Source organism: Manis javanica, chromosome 3 (genome assembly GCF_040802235.1).
Source record: "Manis javanica isolate MJ-LG chromosome 3, MJ_LKY, whole genome shotgun sequence".
In the NCBI taxonomy this organism is placed as follows: domain Eukaryota; kingdom Metazoa; phylum Chordata; class Mammalia; order Pholidota; family Manidae; genus Manis; species Manis javanica.
The window spans coordinates 41,290,033-41,313,171 of NC_133158.1; the positions used below are offsets into that span (position 1 = coordinate 41,290,033).

A 23,139-nucleotide genomic window follows, 5' to 3' on the forward strand; every position below is an offset into this window, starting at 1 on the left:
GAAGCCTTTCCTACCACGATGGGCCTCCTGCTGCCTGAGACTGGAATTTGCCCGATACTGGCGTGGGGCAGCAGCAGGGACAGAGGGAGGGCTGTGGCTGGAGCCTTGTTCACCACCACCAGCTGGAACTGGGCCCCCCCGTGCTCATGAGCCAGGAATCGGGAAGCGATGCAGTCTCCTGCTCAGGACTCAGCTCTGCTTGGCTTGGTGGGAAAGCTTTTAAAGTGTTTCCTCTGCCGGAATTGAGAATAAAATTCTAAGAACTTTCATGAACATAAAGCTAGTATTTCCTGAGTCAGACCTAAGGTCACTCATTAAATTCCATCTTAAACAAATGAACACACTATGGTCCTCATGAGCACAGCCTGTGGTGGAAGGCAGCAATGTGGCTGGTAAGACATTGTTTTTCAATCTGTGTCTTTCCACATTGAGAAAACAACACTCACTGTGGATAAACTGCAGAAGTTCTCAAGAACACATGTGAGCTACAAAAGCCCACATTTTAGGAACGAGAAGCTCGGCTGCATGGCAGATGCCCAGGGGAATCTTTCAGATGCAGGGGTGCAAGGCTGAGCCTCTGGGGCACAGGGGTCCCAGGGCACACAAGGGGGAAGTACCCCAGGCTCCCTTCCTCCCTGTACAGCTGTGCAGGGACCCCCAAGGCCCAGGTCCTCCTCACTGGGCTGCTCCCTGCTGGCAGAGCCCAGAACTGTGTGGCTGGACTCCACAACCACAGTGGAGTCTCTACAAATACTCTTCTCTGCAAAGACCGTCCAGTACCCCCATTCTACCCCCAGCACAGAGCGACCTCAGCAGAGACACAGGCACCCACACACCAGCCCTGAACCCAGCCCCAAAGCCACAGGTGGAGTGCCCGGTCACAGTGCCTGGAGGGACCAGCCTGACTGGTGCCCATGGGCAGAAGTGAACACAGCAGGATTGTGTTCTCGGGGAATGCCGACTGTCCGGACCAGCTGGATGCAGGTTCAAGACCTCACTGGCCTAGGGCACTGGGCCTGGCCTCCCAGTGCTGCCCTCCCCAGGGACGGGGATCCCTCCGATGTCCACTCTGCACGTTCATCCGACATGCTCCCTCCATGGTCACAGGCCATGTGCTGGAGGGAAGTCCAACAGCTAAGCACCACTGGGGATGAAAAGGGGAGTCCCGGCCACCTGGCAGTGGGAGGAGGTGTGGGACAGACAGCTGGGCTCGGCAGCGGCACACCCGCAGCAGGCCGACTTGGGTCTGGAGGCTGTGTGGCTCCCACCCAGACTCAGAAAGCCAGGACCGCACTCCCAGCCTGCTGTCTGCACATAATCCTCTCTGCGCACCCACTGCCCTCCTGCTGGCCTCCCAGGCGGGTGCTGTGTGCAGTCCTCTTGAATCCCACCCCACGGGATGTGGGTGAGGGAGGCCCAAGAGAGCGGCAGTGGCAGAGGAGGCCAGGGAGGGGTTCCTGGCTCTTCTGGCAGCAGATCGCAGCCCAGTCACATGCTCAAAGGTGCCTCTGACGCACACAGAGGGGGCCTGACACCCCATGTGGTTGGTCTCTGCAAAGGGCAGGACTAGGAGGGGCCTGCTTGCGGTGATGGTATAGGGGCCAGAATGCTCTCCCCTTCCATTCCGTACATTTCACCGTAAGGGGCTCAAGGGGAGAGGAGGACTGGGGCCTGGAGCGTCAGGACACCCAGTACAGGCTGAGCATTCACCCCTTCCTTCAGTCCAATGTGCCCAATGCTCTCCCTGGGGCACAGGACAACAGTGGGAGGAAACTTTCACATCAGGGACTGGGCCTTGGCATCATGGGGCAGGCAGTGCGCCCAGCTGCCACTCCCACACCAGAAGCACCTTCCACTGGCCCACCGTGCACTTTGTGACGCTGTGCTTCATCTGCTGCACACTGAGGGCTGTGCTTCTAACAGGTGTAAGAAAAGAACACAAAACAGCATTGTGTTTACCATCGCTTACGTATATTGCAAAAGTAACACAGACCGGCGCCGTTTTAGGACTTGGCCATGGTTTAAGACTGATGAAGAAGAAAGCAGTTTGGTAATTCGTCTTTGAGGTTTACAGGAGGAGCTCTGAAGATCTGACAAGAATCAAAATCTGTACTCTGGTAACAAGGAGGTGATTCTGGGCCAATACATTTCTTGCCTTCAAATAAATTATCTTAGTGTTGCTAATGTATGGAAAGTAAAACCAAACATTAATGCTAATTTGGACCCAACGTGTGAAAAGCACTGCCCAAGGACCCTGGTTAACTCCTCATGGGGAATTTGAAGCACAGACAACCCATGGCCTCTGTCATTGTCCTGATGGCACTATCCATCCCATAGGGAACTGACAGCACGTACTTGACTGCATAGTGACCACAGTAGCTGCTAGGAGTGGGGACGCACAGGGCTTGGCTGTCCCTGCAGGAGCCCCACACTTCCGAGGCCCTCAGGAGCCGTCGGCTTGTGCTGCTGCACATGAGGGGCCTGGCCAGGCTGCCTCACTGCAGCCCAGAGGCAGAGGGGGCCTCGTTTGGCAGAAAGTCCTCCAGGGGGTTGTTCCCACCGTTCGGTGCTAGATTCAGCCAGTGAGAGAACTGGGCCTAAGACAGAGCGAAGCCCCTGAAACACAGCCACGGAAATTGAGAATCGTGGGGGGTTCCGGCGGCCCGCCCTCTGGGTGGGCGGCGCTCACAGCCCAGCCCCGGCCCAGCTCTGCGCTCCCACACAGGGTCCTCGCCTCACCAAAGACATGCACTTAGGTTCTCTGCTGCCTTACACCTGCACTCGATATTTAAGAAAAGCCAAAAAGCAGCTTTTCTCCATCACTGGTGTGTGGCGTCTCCCCAGCTACTCGGCAGGGACAGGGTGGTCCATGGGGGCGCTGCACAGCTGGGGATGCCAGCTGGCCCTGCTCCTCCTTGGGTCCACTGGGCCCTGGTGGGACCAGTGAGCTGGGCTCTGCCCCAGGGCTCCAGGGGCTGGGTCCTCGGAACTGGGAAGGGCAGGGACACAGATGGCCTTCTGCTGGCTGCTGTGGGAGCTCAGGGACTCTGACCGGGGCAAAGGTTACCGGGAGTCAGGGGGTGGCAGGCGGTGGCTCAGTGGGAGCAGCTTTTCTTTATTCTGGGGTGTTGTCAACAGGAACATGTGGCTCAGGACGCGAGTCTTTCCAGAGGATACCAGAACTGCCGTCAGGGGCAATGGCTGTGGGGGGGTCTGCACATGGGGCCCTTGGGAGACGCAAACCTAGGTGCCCCGCAAAAGTGGCAGCAGGCACTGCAGCCCGGGCAGGCCAAACCCAGGCTTCTGGGTGGGCACCCCTGCCTCAAAATCCTGGGCTACGTGGGGCAGGCAGGGGTCCCAGCAGTGGACAAGTGGACTCGTGTCTGCTGGCCCCTGCTGGAGGCATCTGAGCTGCTCCTCTGGAGCGCCGCCCCCGCCCGACCCCACGTCAAACCCCTCCCGGGGCAGGTCGGGGAGCAGCAGCTGGCTTTGCGGGGCCTCTGGCTTGCAGACACCTGGTGCACAGAACCCAGAGTTGGTGGGGATGAGGTAACTGGCCTGGGGTTGAAATATACTCAGCGGGGAGGAGGTCAGCTCTGCCCCCGTCCTGTCACCAGCAGCAGGTGGCAAACGCGTACCTGACCTGCAGTACCACACACCAGGCTCTCCCACACCCGCCTGCAGCTGCGCCGGCCCCTCCTCATCTCCCTCATCGCTCGGCAGGGCCCTGGAGGTGGTGCTCAGGTAGACATGACATACGGAGTCTGATGGGATTTCCAGGGCCCAGGAAAGGTCCCGCCAGGTGACTGGGCCATGCCTGCCTGTGTCTGGGTCTGCTAGTATTAAGCTGTGCACACGGCGACATGAAAACAGGATGTCTGCACCCCTGGGGACCTACCAGGCGCATGGCACCAAACACAACTCTGAAGCCGGCACGGAGACCATCAGGTCAGGACAACAACGAGGCTATTTGGCGTAAATCTTATGGAAGCAAATGGTTAAAACCCAACTCAGAGATGCAGGGGCTCCCGGGCCCACCGTCTGGTGAGGGGAACATAGCACATTCCCCACACCAGCCTAGGAGGCTGGGGGACGGACGCCAAGAGGGCAGACACAGAGCTGGTTTTCCAGGGAGGCCCAGGGGCCTGCGGGGAGCAGGGAGCTGGGTTTCAAATTACACATTTCTGTGGTCACTGTGTTGTTAAAAAGGACGGCTGCACGTTTTCACCATTAAGACAAGTTGATGCTGGACACCCACAAAAGACAAAATACCAAGCTTCAGTCACAGCTCTAAGGCAGACGTCACATTTCTCACAAGGACGAAGACGGAGACACTAACAGGCCGCGTGCTAGAGGCGGGTATGCGCGCCTCAGAGCACCGTGGCCTGGACGACAATCTTGGGGTTCTCGATGTCCTTTTTGCTCTGGACCATCCGCAGCTCCAGCTGCGCCGAGCTGGGCCTCTGCCCTTCCCCAGCCTGGGCTACGGAACAAAGGCAGCGTGACGGACGGGAGGGCAGGGGCGTGGCTCTCTATCCCCTACCTTTCCCCAGTCCCGACAGTCGGGGTACCACTGGCGTACCCGTCTCAGAAGGCACCCCAGGACGCTGCCCCTGCCCCCAGGCCTAAAGCCAAGGCCAATGCCCGGGCGGACGGTGGGAGCAATGGGGAACCCTCTGACCGCAGCAGAAAGTGGTCACACCAGAGTGGAGCAGTGCTGTGCCCACCCCTCCCAACCAGGGCTCCCAAAGAAAGTGCCGACCAGCAGGACCAGCTCGTGGGCTGGCTCAGTGGTACCTTTTGCACAGTTGATGGTCCGCTGCAGAACGTGGTACATAGCCGACACGGTCTTCTCACAAGCCACCTGCATGGGGAGGAAATGCTGTGGCCCCTACTGGAGGCTCCCCACTCTGTTGCCCACAGCTGCCTGGATGGGATGCTTTATTAACACAGGCACTGTGCCCTCTGGGTCGCCAGGGCACTGGCTCTGCCACCACGCCCCGCCCCCAGGACTGCCCACCGAGGAGACCCAGCAGAGCCTACAGACTCCTAGATGCGAAGGAGTCATGCCCACCCCCCTCTGGAGGACCTGTCCATACTGCCTGGCATGCCATACGTGCTTAGCAAGTGTTTCCAGAATGAAGTGGTTACAGGGAACCGATGTGGGAAGAGCTCCTGTCCCAAAGCTGGCAAAGTCACCACCCACTGGTGTCTCAACATCAGACTCAGGCTTGGCACACACTGGGGAAGTGAGCATAGTTCCTCCTGACTCCAGGACTAGGGCCAGCTGAGCTCAGCCTAGGCCTTGGGCGGCCAGCAGCAAGGCCTCCCCCGGACAGGTCTAGATGCTTGGACCAGAAGACTCCCATGGCTGCCAGATAAACACGGCACACCTGTGCCCACCCCGGCTCACAGTGGGCAGAAGGGGTGAAGCTACGTCAGACAGTCACCAGAGCCTTGTCAGTCAGAGGGGAAGGGCACCGGCCAGCCATCCTAGCCCTGAGTGCCACAAACATGGAGCTGGACACCCAGCCACAACTGCCGTATTAGGGAGGGTGTCTATCGGCCCCCAGGGGAAACAGGCCACGCCAAGTGCCTGGTAAACACAGCTTTAGGGGAGTCCACTTCCAGATCCTGACCTCTGAATTCTTCCTTGAGGGGACCCGACTGAGGAAGTCATGCTCCTGTCCCCTCCCCTCCTTGCTGGCAGCCGCCCTTCCCCCGTGAGTCCTCAGGCGCCGGTGGGCCTCAACCACCAGAACCACTGTGAGCTGCAGAGGGGACATGCTAGGGGCCCAGCCACCTGGGCACTGCCGTGCATGCCAGGTTTCCAATTCTTTGGTTTCAAAGCATTAAGGGAGGACACACTAAGGCTGTCAGCTGACGGGGCATGGACAGAACAATCAGACAAGAGATCATGGTGTATGCAACACAAGGTCAAAGGATGCCGTCTTCTCTGGAGCTTTAGCTGTGGGGTGAACACCCATCTACCGAATCAGAGCAGCACCCGAGCAGAATGACTCTCTCTACGAAGGCGGACATTTACACAGAGAGCAGCAGTGGAACACATGGACCCAGGAGGAGACGGCTCTCCAGTCAAGTTCCCCTGCACGAGCCCATCCCTTATCCTCACAGGAGCTCCCAGTCTGAGTCTTTAAGTCACTGCAACGATGAAAAGTGCGATAAACTTTACTCAACTGTTCCTCTGGAGGTGTGTCTAGTTACCGAGTTACCAAGGCTGCGACCCCTCCCCAGTCCTCGGACCTCGTCTGGGGCAGATCGGCCATGGTCAAGACCTGGCTGTCTCCCTTTTCCTGGTTAAGCCCCCACAGCACCTGACTGTCCGGGGGCTGGGGGTGTCCTACTGACCTTGAGATTATTGGGGTGCTTGTGAGTCCACGCCAGCAGCATAGCAGCAAAGAGGTCCCCCGTGCCCACAAAGACCGCATCCACCTTATGCATCTCCATGCGGATACGCTCTGTCAGCATGGACCCGTCGGGTTTCCCTGGGGAAGGGAGACAGCGACTGGGACCCAAGGGCTCAGGTCCCAAGGCCCTAGGCCAGAGGAGTGCCACCCTGCCCTCCTCCCTGTGTGGCGGCAGGGAAAGCTGCCATCACCTGCCGGGGATCCCAACACCCCCAGCCACAGCCGCAAATCAGGGGAGGAAGTGCAAGACTGGACCTCTGGTCAAGATGGCCTAGGGGCCACGGCACAGCTCCACAATGGGGGACTGGCACATGCCACGTGACCCAGAGAGGGTCCACAGGGCATGAAGGGTGCCCATGGCAGCAGGGACCGTGGGAACCCCTCACATGGGGGCAGGTGTGCAGGTGTGAGGTGTGAGCAAATGGGTGTGAGCGAGTGTGGAGAACTCACATCCAGGAGGCATCACATGACTAACAATGGCCACTAGAGTGCAAACCACCCCCGGACATGTGAACCAGCCCCGCGGGATGGGAGGCATGAGGACTCCTGTCCCTGACTACGCATGGAGAGCTGCTTGGTGACCCGGGGGAGCCCGTCAGCACCCCGCCTGCTCCACTGCACCCCACGTCCTGGAAACCCTTCTCCATCCTGCTTGCAGCTGAATCTTTCCGGGGGGTGACGAATTCAGCACTATGACCCCTGCTGAGTATGGCGGGGGTGGGGGTGGGGTGTCTTTCTCACAAACCCACAACTGTCTCAGAAGCCTCAGGGACACGGTGTGGGCGGAAGGGTGCCCTGCGGCCTGGTGGGCAGCACTGGACTTACATATCCTCTGGCTGCCCAGTGCAATCAGGTAGTCGCTGCCCCGCGGGGAGGGCAGGTCAGAGCTGGTGATGACGACCGTGTCGGGGCCCATCGAGTGCAGCATGTCCATCACCTGCCAGAGCACAGGGGGCCTATCAGCCACCCTGCAGCCTCCCGCCCCCCACCCCGTGAGCCCAAACAGCCTGGCCCTGGCACATGGTCCTACAGGGCCTGGCTTGACTGGACGGAGACAACAGAGGCTGAGAATGCAGGGCCCACCCTGCCCGGCCTGTGCCTGATGAGTGACATCTTAACATCTGAGTGTGCACCTGCTGGCCCCCACCTGGCATGCTACCTGGGACCGGATTCCAGAGGAAGGTGCAAACCAGGCCCCAGGATAGCTGTCCCTACTAACCTTGCCTCAAGTGGCAAAACGCACACACCATCAGGCAAAAAGCTCCCTCACTCCCTTGCTCGCTGTCATTTATTCATGCAGTGAACAACCCTTATTGTCTGCCTAGCAAGATGTTGCTGGCTGCAGGCTCCTTGTGACAAAATGCCCAGCGGAGTAAACTAAAGAGCTCAGGAAGGTTCTGGCTGAACCAGGAAAGGAGGCAGGTATAGTGCGGCCAGCACAGGACGGCCAGGGTCAGACTGGGGACGGGTCTCAGGGAGGACGTGGCCTCCCCAGCCCCCCATGGGCAGCATCAGCTGAGCAGCTTGACTCCCACCCTCCGGTGGGTCACTGCGAGGCCCCAGGAAGGCCCTTGTACTGACCCTGAACCATGCACACACACTCGAAGATGCTAGTGCCCGGCGTTCACAAGGATTCCAAGTCTGGTTCCCTTGGCTTAGGAGAAGGCCCAGCCTGACTCACACCATGGCAGCCCACTCCCCTCCCGTCTGCCCACAACCCGCAGGCTGCAGAGATAATAGGCCCAAGGGGCACGTAGCAACCAGAAACCATTTCTTGACTGTTCTAGAATGTCCTGGTGAGACTGCCTCTGAGGAGGGCTTATGGACACATGGGCAGGTAGCCTTTGGGGCAGAGCTGAGAGCAGGCGGGTGGGGAGGGGGACAGGGCTCCACCACACACCCAGTGTGCACGCACACTCACCGTGCACCCACCCCGCACGGCGCTGCGGAGCACAGACGACTCCCTCCAATCCTCAGTGAGCAGGCACACTGAGAAAGGGGCCCCCTGGCCTCAGCTGCTTCCCTCCTGCCCTAGGGTCATCTGGCTCTGAGGCCCCAGGGCGCTGCTACTTGCAGCAAGGTCCTCAGAGCGGGGAGGAGAGCACTCTCAGCCCCGTGCCCAGCGAGCCCTCTGCATAGCAGGAATGGGCGCTGCAGCCCCATGCACCTGGTGTGAGCATGGTGGGCCTGGCTCTCAGAGCACATTTCTGGGATGGTGAGGAGAGCCCATCCTCTGATGAGGCCCAGCCACAGGTGGCGAGACGGCCCTGGCCTGCAGAACAGGGCTCAGTGCCTGGATGCACAGCCCATAGTGGTCAACCCATGGGAACCTAAATGACCAGCCGACCAACAACAAGGGGCGGGGCGGGGAAGCTGGAAAGAACTTGGAAAAAAGAAGCCCCACTGGGCCCCTGCTGCCTGGGGCTCCAGCCCACCCTTCCTGTCCCGGCCCAGAGCTGCAAGCCAGATTCTGGCACTAAATTTCTTCTACGCAAGTGCATGCAGACACATGCATGTGCACACACAGCGCACAACATGCATGCCCCCCAGCACGCTCCTGCACAGCACACACACACACACGCCCCCCAGGCACGCTCCCACACAGCACACACATGCACGCCCCATGGCAAGCTCCCACATAGCACACACATGCACGCCCCACGGCATGCTCCCACACAGCACACATGCACGCCCCACGGCACACTCCCGCACAGCAAACACACGCATGGCCCCCTGGCACGCTCCCACACAGCACACACACGCACACCCCATGGCACGCTCCCACATAGCACACACACGCACGCCCCATGGCACACTCCTGTACAGCACACACATGCACAGCCCCCTGGCACGCCCCCCGGCACACTCTCACACTGCACACACACACACACCCGTTGGCACGCTCTCGCAAGCACAAACACGCATTCTCGCACAGCACAAACACACACGCCCCATGGCACACTCTTGCACAGCACATACACGCATGCCTGATGGCACACTCTCACACAGCACAAACACGCACACCCCCTCCTACTGGGGTCTGGCGGACCCTGAGGGTGTATGCGGATCTGACCACTCCCCAGGCAGCACATGCAGTGGGCTCCCCGCGCACAGCTGGGTGGGGGCGCAGGCACTTGGGCTCCCCACTCACTCTCTGAGCAGAAGGCAGGAACAACAGTGCATGACGACATGCCACAGGAGTGCAGCAAAACTCCAGGCTGCATGTAGCAGTGCTTAGCACAGTGGCCAAAACAGAATTGATAACATGTCCCCCAGGCCTTCCTTGGCTGGCTGCCCAGAAGCCAGGAGGAAGTTGGGGTGCCTGTCTCCTACTGCCGAGGGCATGGGGCTGCCCCTCCCGTGAGCAATGCCGCTGGTCCCACACGAGGCCCTGAGAGGGACCCTTACCGCTAAGGCTTCCTCCTGGCTGTGGATCTTCCTGCCACTCAGTAACCTGAAAGACGGGCAGCCACAGGTGAGGCACTGCTGCTTGGGGCCCCACCGGAAACATGTCCAAAGCCGTGGTGGTGCTGGTGACACCCAGCCCAGCCCCATAGGGAACGAATTCAACATCTGCTGCCCGATAGAGGCCAGGTGGCCTCTGTGACGTGTCCACAGACCAGTCAAGAGCAAAACTTAGTTTTAGAAGAGGACTCTTGACACATCACAGGGATGTAGTGAAGCTGCAGACTGTGCTGCTTACATGCAATAGCAAAGGACGGCAGCCCACAGCCCCCACATAGTGATCCAGGTCACAGCACAAGCTCCCGCAAGGGTGCCAGTGTCCACGGGAAGTCACAGTTGTGAAGGGCTGGTGGACCTTTCACGAGTCCGCCAATGGCCCAGGGCCCTCAGGGTGAGCCAGCACCCTCCAGGGTGGGGTCAGGGAACCCTGAGCCCCCCGAGTCCAGGTACCCCCACACCTATGTTAAAGGGCAGCCTGGGAGACACAGGGCCCCAGTCGATGGTCCAATAGAAGTGAACTGGGATGGAGACACGCCCACCTTGGTGCCCAGGTGTACACCCCACGGCCTGGGACAGCAGGCACGTCCCCAGGCGCCTGGTTCTGCTGCTCACCAGGTGAGCCACGCACTCATGAGGCTCTTTGACCCTCGATGCCGGGCAGGGTCTAGCACGGTCCCCCCTTTTCACCCCATGTAGAAAGCTCGGCTGTGAGTTTCAGAGCTCTTGGGTAGCCGCCTGCGTCTGCTGCTGTGGGCGCCCCATCCCGTGGCCCCTGTGAGCAGCGAGCACCCTCTGCTCAGCACAACACCTCCTCCCCTTTCTGTCCAGAATGGCTCTGGCCATTCGGTTAATGGCTGGGGGTCAGGATGATCACAGGGTGTCCAGGGGAAGTACCCACATATTGCTGGGGACTCAAAGCAATGTTGGGCCCAGGCGCCATATCGGCCCCCACTCAGGACAGCCAGCCCCACCCTGGTGCCTGGCTCCACCTTGAGGCAGGACCTTCCCTGGAGCGCCATGCGACCCAATGAGCAAGCCCCAAGGGATACAGGGACCCTCCCAGCACAGTCTCTGGGCGACATCTGTAAGCTTCAGCCATTTCGTTACTTACTCAGCCTCAAACTGGTTGGGGGTTATTATGTCTGCAACTGGCACAACCTTCTCTCTGTACACTGGGAGGAGGTCCTCGGGGACATACTGAGGGAAAGAAGACAAGCAGGCAGGCTGAGGCCAGAGAGGAGACAAGAGCAGGGGCCCGGGACTGTGGGCCAGGGGCCCGGGCGCCCTGGCTGTGCACAGGCTTTCACGCGGGGTGGGGTGGTGTCCCAGGAGGCCTGGGTGAGGGTGCGTTTCTGTGACACACCTGTGTTTTCTACCTCTCCACATGTGACATCACCACCTGTGCCTGTGCAGCTTGTGGCATAAAAGTGGTTTTACATTTTTACACAGTTGGGGGTGGGGAGGGTGGTGTTAAAGTCAAAACAGTAACATTTTGTGACACACAGAAATAACAGGAAATTCAAATTTCAGAGTCTGCATAAGAAGTTCCATTAAAATAGTCATATCTGCTCATTTGCAGATTCTGGCCGCCTTTTGCTACATCAGGGCTGTGTGATCCCAAACATCCACCCTGTGGCCCTTTCTGCAAAATCTCACCTGCCCGCCTTGCTTCTGGTCCTCAGAATCATGGCCCCAGCCCGGGAAACAACGCCCCGCCTGGAGGGACGTGCCGGGTTGACAGTGGCACCCCACACACAGGCACACACGGACTCACTCACCATGGAGCCTTCGCCGTCCCACTTGTCCCCCATCACTGGGTCGCACACTGCGGAGACGATGGGCACCTCATTAGCGGAAGCTACAGCTGAGGAGAGAACCCTAACCAGCTCTTTCCGCTGTGAAATTCCACGAACCCAAGGGAAGCAGGGTCTCTCCAAGACGACAAAGTGCTCTGGTTAAAACTTTCTTTTAATCTGTGATCATCTGCACCTTTTTCAAGAGTGTCACGCAGAACAGCAGCCCTGTTCCATCCTCCTGGCCTCGGGTAGACCACATTGAGGCCTCGGTGCCATCTGTTCCCTTAACAAGCACATGCCCTCTGGGCAGCGTCCACAGTATGGGCCAAGCCAAGGGCCATGTCAGACCCACCACTGGGCCAGCCACAGGTGGGGACTGGTGTATATACCTGGAGGACCTGCACCCCAGGAAAGGCCTATGGCTGCAGTCAGGGTGACAAAAACAGCCTGGTGCTGCCCAGGCCTCCACAGGAAAGGCCCTCTACAGGGACTCTAGAGTCTCGACTACTGTCCCAGACAGGTTGGGCCAGGTGTGCACTGCTGGGCTCCCTCTTGCAAAAAGTGTCTCAGGTGGTGGCCGCTGCAGGACCCTTCAGGTCCTGAATGCACCTATCCACGTCCCAGGGAAAGAGCAGCCAGCATCTGCCTTGTCGTTTACCCGGAGAGGCCCTGGGTGTGGGACACCCACTGCCTGGAGGCAGGGACAGACAGGCCTGGCCTACACTTCAGCTCTGCCCTCGCTAGCTGGGCCCCGCCTGGCATCAGCCCCCATACCACCCCCTCTAGGGTCAGTGGGTCACACGTGCCCCAGCTGCAGGATCGGGCGGCCGTATCTACACCTGGCACTGATTACAGCAGCTTTGTAACCCACTTCTCCTAACTGCCCCACAGATACCAGCTTCACCATGAAGACGTCTCAGACCCCTCTGGAGTTCTGGAGGCACACATCCCTGGAGGCCCGGCTGTGAATGGCAAAACGTGACACAGCCACCTGCTCACAGGGCCCCCAGCAGACCCCACCTGAGAAGGGGCCCGCCCAGGACCTACCGTACACAAGCTTGGAGTTCTGCTGCTTCAGCTCCTGCACGATGTCCACCACCATGGCCAGGAAGGACTTGTCTCTCATGTAACCTTTGGGAGGGACATCGGGCCACCCTTGTGAGACAGACCACGGCAAAAGGAGAAACAAGACCATCCGAGCCACTTGCCCAGAGGCCAGCGGATGTGTAAGATGGGGGGTCACCTAACACCTGTGGTCAGCGAGGGGGCACCTGGCGTTTCCCAAAAGAAGTCTTAAATGAGCGGAGAAGCTGCGCTGACGGGCGCTGGAGGCATGTCCTCTTCCCTTCCTTTCCCATTTCCATGATAAACATGCTCACTTTTAATGATGTACAGAAATACAAACAGGCTTCTTGGTTTTTCACCAAGAAGTTGACAAATGAACGATGAACCAGGGAGCATGTTGCTTACCTACTATTTTCACCCCCAACCCTTTCCTAATACCTCCCCCTCCCCCCACCTTGCCTGGGCACCAGAACCCCAGGGAGACCCCAGAAGTGTGGTTAACTTAGCATGTCCAGCACAGTCATCACCTGAGTGGGCAGAGCATGGCTGTGTCCCCCAGGATCAGGCTACTGGGGTGTGGTGGCCACTAGGGCACCACCAAGTCCTAGGAGGAGGCAGGGACGGGGCAAGCCTGGGATGGGGGTGCATTCCCGAGCCCACCCCCACCGGAGCGAGGCCCACGGGTACCTGTGAGCACATAGTCATATTTATTCACATTGTTCAGCTTCAGACCCTCGTACAGCTCGTGGAGTTCATTGGAGTTCAGCACTTGACCCTTCCAGTGTGCGTAGCCTGCAGGAGAGCAGGGACTCAGGGCCTCGACCCCGGGGCCCAAGGTGACCCAGCCCATGGCCCGCATGCCCTCGATGACGCCCACGGACCGTCCCACACCATGGCTGATGCCAGGCAGGGTCTAAGCTCACTGAGCACGGACGGGAGTGGGCCTCCTGATGCCATTGGCCGTAAGGCATCCACTACGGGCACGGCAGCTCTCATGCTGTCCCAGTTGTCCTGACCCAGGTCCCACCCTCCCCTGCCCATTCCCCCCAGAACCAATCCATGGCAACAAGGGCAGTCACTCCCCGGGCTGGCCTCCGGGCGGTTGAGCCTGTGTTTGCTGACGGATGGGCCACAGGAGGGACGCACCAGGCCCAGAGAGATCTACAACTTACCCATCTTCAGAGGGGGTGCCTGTGCATCCCCCCGTCAACGGCTGCTTGCCTCAGCAGCCTTGACCATGCAGCCTTCCCCACTCAGGCTGAGTTGCCTGCCACATCCCAACCCCACAAGGCTGAGCTGTAATCAAAGCAAGTCTGGGGTCCCATACTAACCAAGAGCCAGACGTGAACTGGAAACAGCCCCAGCCTGGTTCGAGGCCCCACAGGCGAGCCGTCCGCCCCAGGCACACCAACACGTGAGCATCCTGCCAACAAGACCTCCAGCCTCCCAGGGGGACCCTCCTGCCATGCAGGAGCCCTCCCACACAGGCTCAGAAGGACGCAGGTTCACACCAACGGCTTGCTCATTCTTGGGGGGCTACAGCAGCACCACACGGCCACACCCCCATTTCACTCACAAAAACTTGGTGGATTCCTTCTTGCCAAAAGTATGGGTGCATTTTTAAGCTCACAGGTAAAGACCTGGGGAGGGCTGATTCCCACAGCAGCGAAGCCCAGGAACCAGCCACGGGGGTGGAGGGCCTGACTAGCCCCGAGCCAGAACCTCGCACGCTGCAGGCCTCCCCCAGGCAGGGCCTCACCAGCAGGCTGCCTGTGCCTGGCAAAGGATGGCTCCCTCCATAGCAGCCTGTGTGTGAGGGCCCCCCCAGCAAGGAGGGACCATTGGGAAGGGCACTCTGGACAGCAGCCCAGACCCAACCGAGCAATTCTCCAGGGACTGGTGTGGACTCTGGATGTCTGGCAGACGCAATGCCCACTGCATGCACCCGGGGACCAGGGTAAACTCACGCCAGAAGGACGGACGTCAGACTGAGAAGCTTACTGGCCCCCGTTATCTGGGTAGCCGGGAAGGGATCTGGTGAGGGGCTGGGGGCACCCTCAGGTGAAGGCCGCTCCTCACGCACAGGCTGCCCCTCCCCGCAGCCCCCGAAGAGTCGGCCACCTCTGGCTATGCCCAGGCAGGAGTTTGCTCAAGGTGGGCCTGGGCTGCCAGGGGTCCTGCAGGCCAAGGGTCCCTGCAGGAAACACAAGGTGCTCCTTTCTGCCCTGTTTTCCGAGCATCCTTCCAACTGGGGGGTGGTTTGACTCCGCCGCACACACAGCGTGTGCGTGTCCTAGGACCACTGTGACGGGAACCACAGCTGGATGGCTCTCACAACATTTCTAGGGCTCGGCGGTCCTAGGTCAGGTGGGCAGGGCTGCTCACGCACCAAGGCCTCTGTCCTGGGTGTGTTCACAGCTGTCTTCTTCCTCTGTCCTCACGTGGTGGGATCTCTTCTTACAGGGACACCAGTCAGGTTGGACCAGGGCCCACCCTAGGGGCCTCACTTTAACTTAATGACCTCTGTAAAGACCCTGTCTCCAAGTACTGTCACATTCTGAGGTGCTGGAGGTTAGGGCTTCAATGCAGGAATTGGGGGAGACATACTTCTGTCCACAGCAGGCAGTGACACAGAAGAGATGCCAGCCACCAGCAGGTCTCTAACACAGAACACCAAGGCAGAGCACAGGGCCCCTGCCCGAGACCCACTTCTGAAGCTTGGCCCATGCCTTTTAGCACCCCTGCCCAGACACGTCTTCTCCCCATCTGAAACGGGTGGGGCCCTCTGATCATCTTTCCAAACAAATCACTCAACTTACAGACAGATAAAGGAACTCTGCAAAGGTCGAACCCATAACCCTTAGGGACCCCACTTCCTGGGTGGCCAGAGCCGGCCCAGCAGGCCTGTCCCACATCAGTCCACCAAGGAGGCCCCTGAATGCAAGTCTGCCGCAGGCACCTGCCCCTGGCCTTCCCCGACCCTGTGGCTCCCTGTCCATGCCAGCCACCGTCCCCCAGGGGCTTGCCACCAGACCCGGCAGCTGGTCACACTCTAAGTGCCAGGATAACTGGGCCTGCCCTGCCCACCAACCTCTGGCGAACCCAGTTTCTTCTAGCTGCCTCTTGGACAGGATCTTGGGTAACAGAGAGCTCACTGTAACTTTCACTGAAGGACTTGAGAATGGGGGCCTAGGGCCGGGTCTGGGGCTGCTTCAAAGCCTGCTCTGCCCTAGAGAGCTCCCCACCTTCCAGAGGGCAGAAAATGACAGACAGGGCGGCCTTGCCCACCGGAGGGCCTATAAGAACTGGCAGGGTGGGCTGGAGGGGCTGTGCAGGCGCCAAGAGATGCTGTCCTCAGGCCCTCGGGGGCCCCCAGAACTGGGGAGGCAGGCTCCCCACGCACCGACATGGGCTCTCCCTCTGGGAGCCTGGAATGGCAGCCCCAGGCGGGGATGCCCCCGCGACCAGCCCCCCACACACACTCTGGGCACTGATCTCTGCAGGTCTCTGATGTTCCCCTGTGCCACCTCAGCCCCACCTGGGGAGCCAACTGTGTCCTGAGCACCTCTGTCAGAAGCTGCCCTGGGGGGCTGCAGGCCACGTGCTCTGTGCTCTGCTGTGCTGAGTCCCATGAAGTCCCCAAGCAAATCCTAACTTGGGGTGGTCCTGGGGGGCCCTGGCACAGTGGGGGTCTGCCCAGGACCACTGCCCACCCTCACCCTTAGGAATGTTCTCCCGAAGCCTCCTTCCTCCAAACCCCACCTACTTTTGTGATTAATCTAGAACCTCCCTGTCCACAGTGGGGTACCCTGTGGGGGTGTCTCAGCTGGACTGCAGGTTCTCAGGCCCTGCCCCAGGCCTGCAGAGTCAGCATCTCCGGGGTGGGGCCAGCACCAGCCTCATAAGGCCCCAGGGGAAATCGGAGAAACACTGGTCCAGTCCAAGTCAGGGGTCAAGTCCAGCTGCCACGTGTTTTTCTAAGGCCTCCAAGATAAAAACCAGTTTTTACACTTTTAAATGGTTAGGGAAAAAAGAAAAGTAACACTTTATGACTTGTGAAAGTTACACGACATTCCATTTTTGGTGTCTACCAGTAAAGTGTACGTTTTCCTGTGACCTAGCCGCACCCACTCCTCACGTTCCATCTCTGGCTGCCGGTCAGTCAGTATCTGGCCCTTGGCATGAGAGGCGCCTCAGGACACCTGTCACCCAGCAAGCCAGGCCCTCAGGCCCCCACTGTAGGTGATTCCCGATGCAGACCACAGGAGACTCCACTCACTTCACCCCCGCTAGGACTGCGAGAACAAAAGACCAAGACAATGCCACCAGTGTCGGTGACAGGGGAGCTGGGGCCCTCGCCCACTGCCAGCGGGACTGCAGAAGCAGGAAGCCACTTTAGGCAGGAGTCCGGCAGTCCTTCAAATGAGTGGACAGTCCCTGCCTGATCTAGCAGCTGTGCTTGTGGGCACACATAGGTGATTCCTAAAGGCCACAGCACACAACCCAGATATCCACCAACGAGAGCAGAGAGGACCCACGTGAAGTGTGCCACACAGGGAATATCCCTCAGTCACAGAAGGAATGAAGTGCTGGCCCCGTCACAACGTGATTGGCCAGGAACAGAGGGGCCAGTCATCAAAGGTCACGCCTACTCGGTGAGATGTCCAGATGGCAAATCCAGACACGGAGTAGGTGGTGGCCACCAGGGCTGGGGGGCTGCAGAGGGACTGCTGACAGGCGGTCACTTCGGGGTGGCTCCCACAGGGGCGACGGCCACGTTCTAGGGACAGCAGTGATGGCTACAGCCTCCTAGTGTGCTGAAAACCACTGAATCACCCACCTATGTGGGTGTGTAAATATCTTAATGAAGTTGTTTTAAGAAAAAAAGAAGGGATTTCTGACCTGGAGAAGCATGTGGACCACAGTCAGGAGGACTGCTAGGAGGGCTGCCACACCGTGCCCAACCCCACGAGACAAGCAGATGTGGGCAGAAGTGTCCGGAAGCCTCTGTGGTCACTGGCACTGCTCAGCATCCCACCACATGACCCTGAGCTGGCCAGTGTGTGAGCGAACTGCGCTGGTCAGTCAGCTGAGTGCCGAGGGCAGAGCAGGGCCGCATGGTGGAAATAACACAACAGCAAGGCCTTTGCCAGACAGCTGGAGCAGCACAGCCCTGGACCGGGAGGCCCACAACAGGGACAGCCGCTCCAGTCTCTCATGAGCACGTCTTCCTTCCTGTCTAGCAGATGCTAGAGGGTGAATGCAGTAAAAAATAAAGGCCTCCGGTGCTTTGTAGCCAAAGGCAGAACAATCAAGTCCTTCGATCCAAAGCCCAGGACGGATCACAGCGTCACACAAGTGTTGTACACTCAGAGCAGGTAGAGCTCTGTTCTGGGCCACGTGTCCAAACCACCAGCTCCCGTGGTTCCCCGGGAGCCAAGCCACATGCCATGCAGGCCAGCCTGAAAGACACGCCAGTCTCACTTCTCAGCAGCATGTGGGCCGGGCGAGTGGGGAGAGACGGGAGGAAGGGGCCCACAGGAGCAGGGGTGCTGGCTTCTCCAGGTGGGTGGTGGCTCCTGAGCCACAGGGCGGCCTTGGGGAGGCCTCCCCCAGGAAGCCCCCTGGGCAGGCTGCATAGGCAGCCATGAGTGCCAAGCACAGGGCACTCGAGAGCCCCCCATAGACGAGGGCTGCCTGAGGGGTCCCCTTGCCAGGCAGGCCCTGTACTGCAGCTGGTGGAGGCTGGGTGGGGTGCCTCCAGGAGCCACAGCCAGAAGCCTCCCTGGAACAGAAGCCCCACCCTGCCCCTGCCCGAGCTGTGCCCTGCGTGGGCTCCCGGCACCCGGGCCTGGCCTTCACCATTCCCTCCTGCGGCAGCCGGAAGCCCCCTCTTTCGTGGACCCCTCGGGACGGTCTGTCTGCCCCCAGCTGGAGGGCTCCCAGGGGGCCCAGAGGCAGCCAGTCAGTGCTGAAGCCCCGCCCCTGATCCTGGACTCCTGGGCAAGGAGCCGGGGCTGAGCTCCTGGTGAGCTAATGCTGACTATGGCCCAGTATAACACTCAGCATTCGGCTCCGTCATTGAAGGCTGAAGCCAGTTTGGCTTGCTCACTTCAAAAAAAAAAGAGCTGGTTAAAACAGCCAATAAAACACGTGGGATTTGAGGAAGGTCGCCGGGTCAGCTTGAACCTTTGAGGCTTCTCCCAATGTCAGAGCTCCTCCTCCACGCTCGGGAGGGCAGATGCAGGGAAGGTCCCTTGGCGGGAAGCATGGCCTTCCGTCTGAATCCCACATGTAATCCTTCCCTCACTTGGTGACTTATGACAGCCTCTCTTCCAAGGAAAATCACACCCAAGAGAATCACGGAACCGGGCTGAGGCTGAGGCGCCCACAACGTATCCCGTGGGCACTCCACCAGCTGTTTGGGGGCTGTTCTGTGCTCCCGAGGTTCCATCTGGGCCCAGAGTAATGTCAGAGGAGGGACGGATGTGGATGTTCCAAGACCCGAGCAGCCTCGTTCTCCTGCCACTGCAGCAGTGTGGGCGTCCCAGGGCAGGGCGCCCTGAGGCCGCAGGGCTGGGGAGCTCACCCCGACAACTCCAGGGCTTTCTGAGGGCAGCATCCCTCACGTCCTGCTTAAGGTTTCTATGCACAGAAATCGCGGGTCCCCACGCACTGAGGTGTACACACAAGCTCGTGGAGGTGCTGGGTTTAATGGGGATCAGGATCCGCCCCCATGCCCACCAGCAGCAGGCTCACATGCTCGTCACAGCTCAAGGTGTCACCCAGTGCACGATGAGGGGCACGAGCAGGTGTCACACGGAGAGAGGCATGGCCCAAGAGTAGGTGTTAGGACCACCATGCTTGTTTTATGGAAGAGAAAACGAAGGCGTGGCGAGGTCACATCCCCTGCTCAGTTCACCCAGCTCAAAGCAGCTGGGTGAGATTAAAACACAGAGGCCCGGGTCCCGCCTGAAGACAGGCGCACCTCAGCCCTCACCTTCTTGGGCTGTGTGCCCCCATTTCCGACCTGTCAGAGGAGTAGGGCCCCCATGTCTCTGATAGTGACTGCTCAGGCCACCGCCTTACCTGTGTGGTTTGAAAACTGGACAGAGTTCACCGTGTCAATCTCAAACCCCAAGACCTGCAAGACACAGAGAAGGACCAGGTGTAAGTGTCAGGCCGGGCTCGCACTGCCCACAGCAGGCGTCGGACGAGGCCCGGGGGTAGGCAGAGCTGCCAGGCCACGCACCTGCCGGGTCCCGGGAGCAGGCCAGGGTGTCACTAATGTGGACAACGGGACGGTCTCCCTGTGTCAAGACCTGCACTTTTAGTGCCATGCGTGTCTGGTGACAGCTCTGTCCCCCCACCTCTTATCAGGAAGCACTAGGAAGAAGCTGGCCAGGGGGACTGGGACTCAGCCGCAGTCCAGCTGCTGGGGCCCTGCGGAGAAGCCCTCAGGCCACTTCCGAAACCCTGCCAAGTGAAGGTGAAAGGCATCCATGTGTTCAGGCACAGAAGGAAGGCAGGGCTCTCCTTGTTCCCAGACCCTGGGCTTGAAGCCCACCCCTACAAGGAGGTGAGGCCAAGGGCCCCCTCAGTGGCACGGCTGACCCTGCCCTCCCCATGAGCCCGGCCCAGAGCCCTCCACCCACACGTGTCATGTCAGCCACAGAGAAGGGGCCCAGCCTGGTCCCGCCACAGACCCACCACGGACAAGGGAGAGGCCTCACCATGCCGAGCCAGCCTCTCATTGGCACGGGCATGGGGTATTTTGGCTCAGCCCCTCAGACACTGGCGAGCAGGGCAAGGGGCACCTTGGGGGCAGGCTGTTGCCCTACACAGCAGCTCTTGGTGAGGCTTCAGTAGGGACCCTTTTCTAACCCAAGGGAAGGACAGGATATGTCTGCACAGCCCAGACGTCTTCACAAGCCAGCGAAGATGGGAGGGTCTGCAGCCATCTGTCCTGCTTTATCTCTGCTTTCCTGTTTGTTTTCACACTTCCTAAGTATTGATTCACTCAGGCCACACCACGTGTAGGACACTGCAGTCCCTCAGGGCATGAGACATGCTCCATGCGCCCCGCACCTCAGCCACACCGCCCACCTCCCAGCCTCGGTCCTACCCCGGCCCAGCGTCCCTGCTTTCCAGGCCAGCCCCTGTGGGCATCCTCACAGGCCTCTGACCAAAGCCCCTACGTGGCCCTTCTACGGCCTGCCCCAGGTGCCCTGGTCACTCCACAGAGCCAGCCATCCCAGCCATCTGAGGAAGGCCGCCCAGCACTGCACACAGGCAGTGAGAGAGAGAAGGGGGGATGGCGAGAGGGGGGGATGGCAAGATGGGGGGATGGGGAAACGGGGGATGGAGAGACAGAGATGGAGAGGCAGTGAGAGATAGAGACACAAGGACAGAGATGAAGAGACCTCAGAGATGGAGAGACAGGGAGAGACGGAGAGGCAGGGAGAGTCAGAAGGAGGCAGAGAGGGTGTGAGAGGGAAGGTGGTCACTGAGTGCAGGGGGTCTCCCATCCTGACTGGCGCCCCCCAACAATGCCAACCACCTCAAACGGCACCTCAACGACCAAAGCCAGCAGTGCCCCAGCCACGGGCAGAGCGGCTGCCCCGGGGGGGTGGGGAGCTGCGGGCTCCTGGGTGCCGCACACATCCCACCTTCCTGAGGTGGGGAGCCAGGCGAGCTCACTGTTCTAAGTCACTGAGCTGTATGCTTATCATTCCCATTTATCAAGTCTTTCTAAAATTCTTATCCACTTGTTAGGACTCAGTAATAAAACAGAACTCACAGTCTTACGCTAAGAGGTTGAAACTGACACTTTGCAAACATGCTTGTCTGATTTCATGGACTCCTATTCTGAGAGTGCAGTGTCTCAAACCCCTTAAAATTCCAACCAACTCTGAAGAAACAGATTTGAAGCAACGAAAACGCAAATCCTGAACATCTGTCAAAGCGACCCTGCATCGCTTCTGGGTGGACGGGTAATCGGTGTTTGAAGCAATGGATTTGAGACGGAGCCGCTGCTCCTGCCATTCAGGGACAGAGAACGGGGCCCCTAGGTATCTCCATTTCAGCCACCAGCGGGACTGGCTAATTCGTCAGCAGCAGGTGCTAGTCTGACGACAACTGTCAAAACACACGTGCAAGGCCTGAAGACTCAGAAGCGAAGCAAGGCAGACGGCATCGTGGCAGCCTGGAGCCCTGGGACCCCAGGGGAAGGAGGCTCCTGCCGCTCAACTCAGCTCAGACCCACCCTTTGTCCTCAGCCCTGTGACGTCTGGGCTGCGACAGGCAAGCACTTCTCTGCCCAGCTGGTGGCTCCCTGCTGGGCACTGCCAAGGGAGCCAGAGGCAGGGGAGACGAGGGTCCTGCCCCTCCCAGGCTTCATCCCAGCAGCCGGCCGTCCCCCTGCTGTGGCAGCGTGGACTGTGGCCCCCACGGCAGAGGGCCTCACCACTCAGCCCTGCAGAGCTGGCATCCCCTTCGCCCTGCTTTCAGTCCTGACCCCCAACGTCCTTGGGACCCCACAGTGCCAGCGCCCCAGCAGGTGCCTCCTTCATGTCTTTGTCCTTTACCTGTTTTCTGTTCTCCTAATACAGGTGTCCCCACTATCTGAAAGTAGAGCGCTATGAAACCTTCGTAAACGGAGGGCATAAAGGGAAGAGTATTGCCCAATTCCTGAAAGTTTGTGTTAGCATCCCTTTGCTTTTACAAAAGACCTACCTTATACCTGCTTTTATTAAATGAAAGAAATCTCAACAGGATCTTCACTTCTATGAAAAAAGCTGACCTGATGCAGGGCTAATGTAGGTATTTCCTAAAAGTAAAGGGGTGTCACGTGAGCTTTCAGAAGCAGGGGATGCTCAGAAAATAATTGCTCTGGCTTCCACTTATGGACAGAACCCTGCCTGACACAACTCGTGTCCCCTTCCCAGGGGGGCCAGCGGGGACTGATCCCAGTTCCTGGCCCCTGAAAGCACTCACACGAATCACCTTATGACGAACAGCAGGGGACAGAGACAAGACCACTACATGTCAGGCCCACGGCCAGGCCATGTATTCTCGCGAAAATCACCGTGTTTCCCGGGGGCCTCGGGGCCAGCAGAGTCCTAAGGAAGGCCCCAGAGGCCCCGTCACCCTGCAGAACCCCACCTGAGTGTGGGTGGGCCTGCCAATGTGCCCTCTCCTGTGACTGTGTTCCTGGCGAGCAGTGGCAGCACGCAGGCCATCCAGGAGCACACGGCTCGGGCCACGGAGCAGGGGTGGGCCAGAGGGGTCTAACAGAGAGGCAGGGCTGCTTCAAAGGTGGAGGCCATGTGATGAGCAGCAGGTGTGCAAGTATTTTTCCAGGAAGCCATTCGAATACCAGGACA

The 23,139-nt window shown here is 59.4% G+C and overlaps 1 protein-coding gene across 4 annotated transcripts in view; it reads right to left on the minus strand.

Annotated features, from left to right (window-relative positions):
* Nucleotides 1–1,949: 1,949 nt before the first annotated feature.
* Nucleotides 1,950–23,139, minus strand: part of PDXK (pyridoxal kinase) — a 29,497-nt gene continuing 8,307 nt past the window's right edge. For 3 of the 4 annotated variants that reach the window (XM_017669975.3, XM_073231271.1, XM_073231270.1), the window contains exons 2-11: nucleotides 19,844–19,898; nucleotides 13,442–13,546; nucleotides 12,737–12,820; nucleotides 11,672–11,718; nucleotides 11,005–11,090; nucleotides 9,837–9,882; nucleotides 7,254–7,365; nucleotides 6,370–6,506; nucleotides 4,798–4,864; nucleotides 1,950–4,483 (exon numbers count right to left, since the gene is read on the minus strand). In XM_017669975.3, the coding sequence (XP_017525464.1) occupies nucleotides 4,371–4,483; nucleotides 4,798–4,864; nucleotides 6,370–6,506; nucleotides 7,254–7,365; nucleotides 9,837–9,882; nucleotides 11,005–11,090; nucleotides 11,672–11,718; nucleotides 12,737–12,820; nucleotides 13,442–13,546; nucleotides 19,844–19,898 (852 nt within the window). In that variant the 3' untranslated portion in view covers nucleotides 1,950–4,370. Of the gene's footprint in view, nucleotides 4,484–4,796; nucleotides 6,163–6,369; nucleotides 6,507–7,253; nucleotides 7,366–9,836; nucleotides 9,883–11,004; nucleotides 11,091–11,671; nucleotides 11,719–12,736; nucleotides 12,821–13,441; nucleotides 13,547–19,843; nucleotides 19,899–23,139 lie in introns of those variants that run through there. The other variant, XM_037014627.2, reaches the window with a different exon arrangement.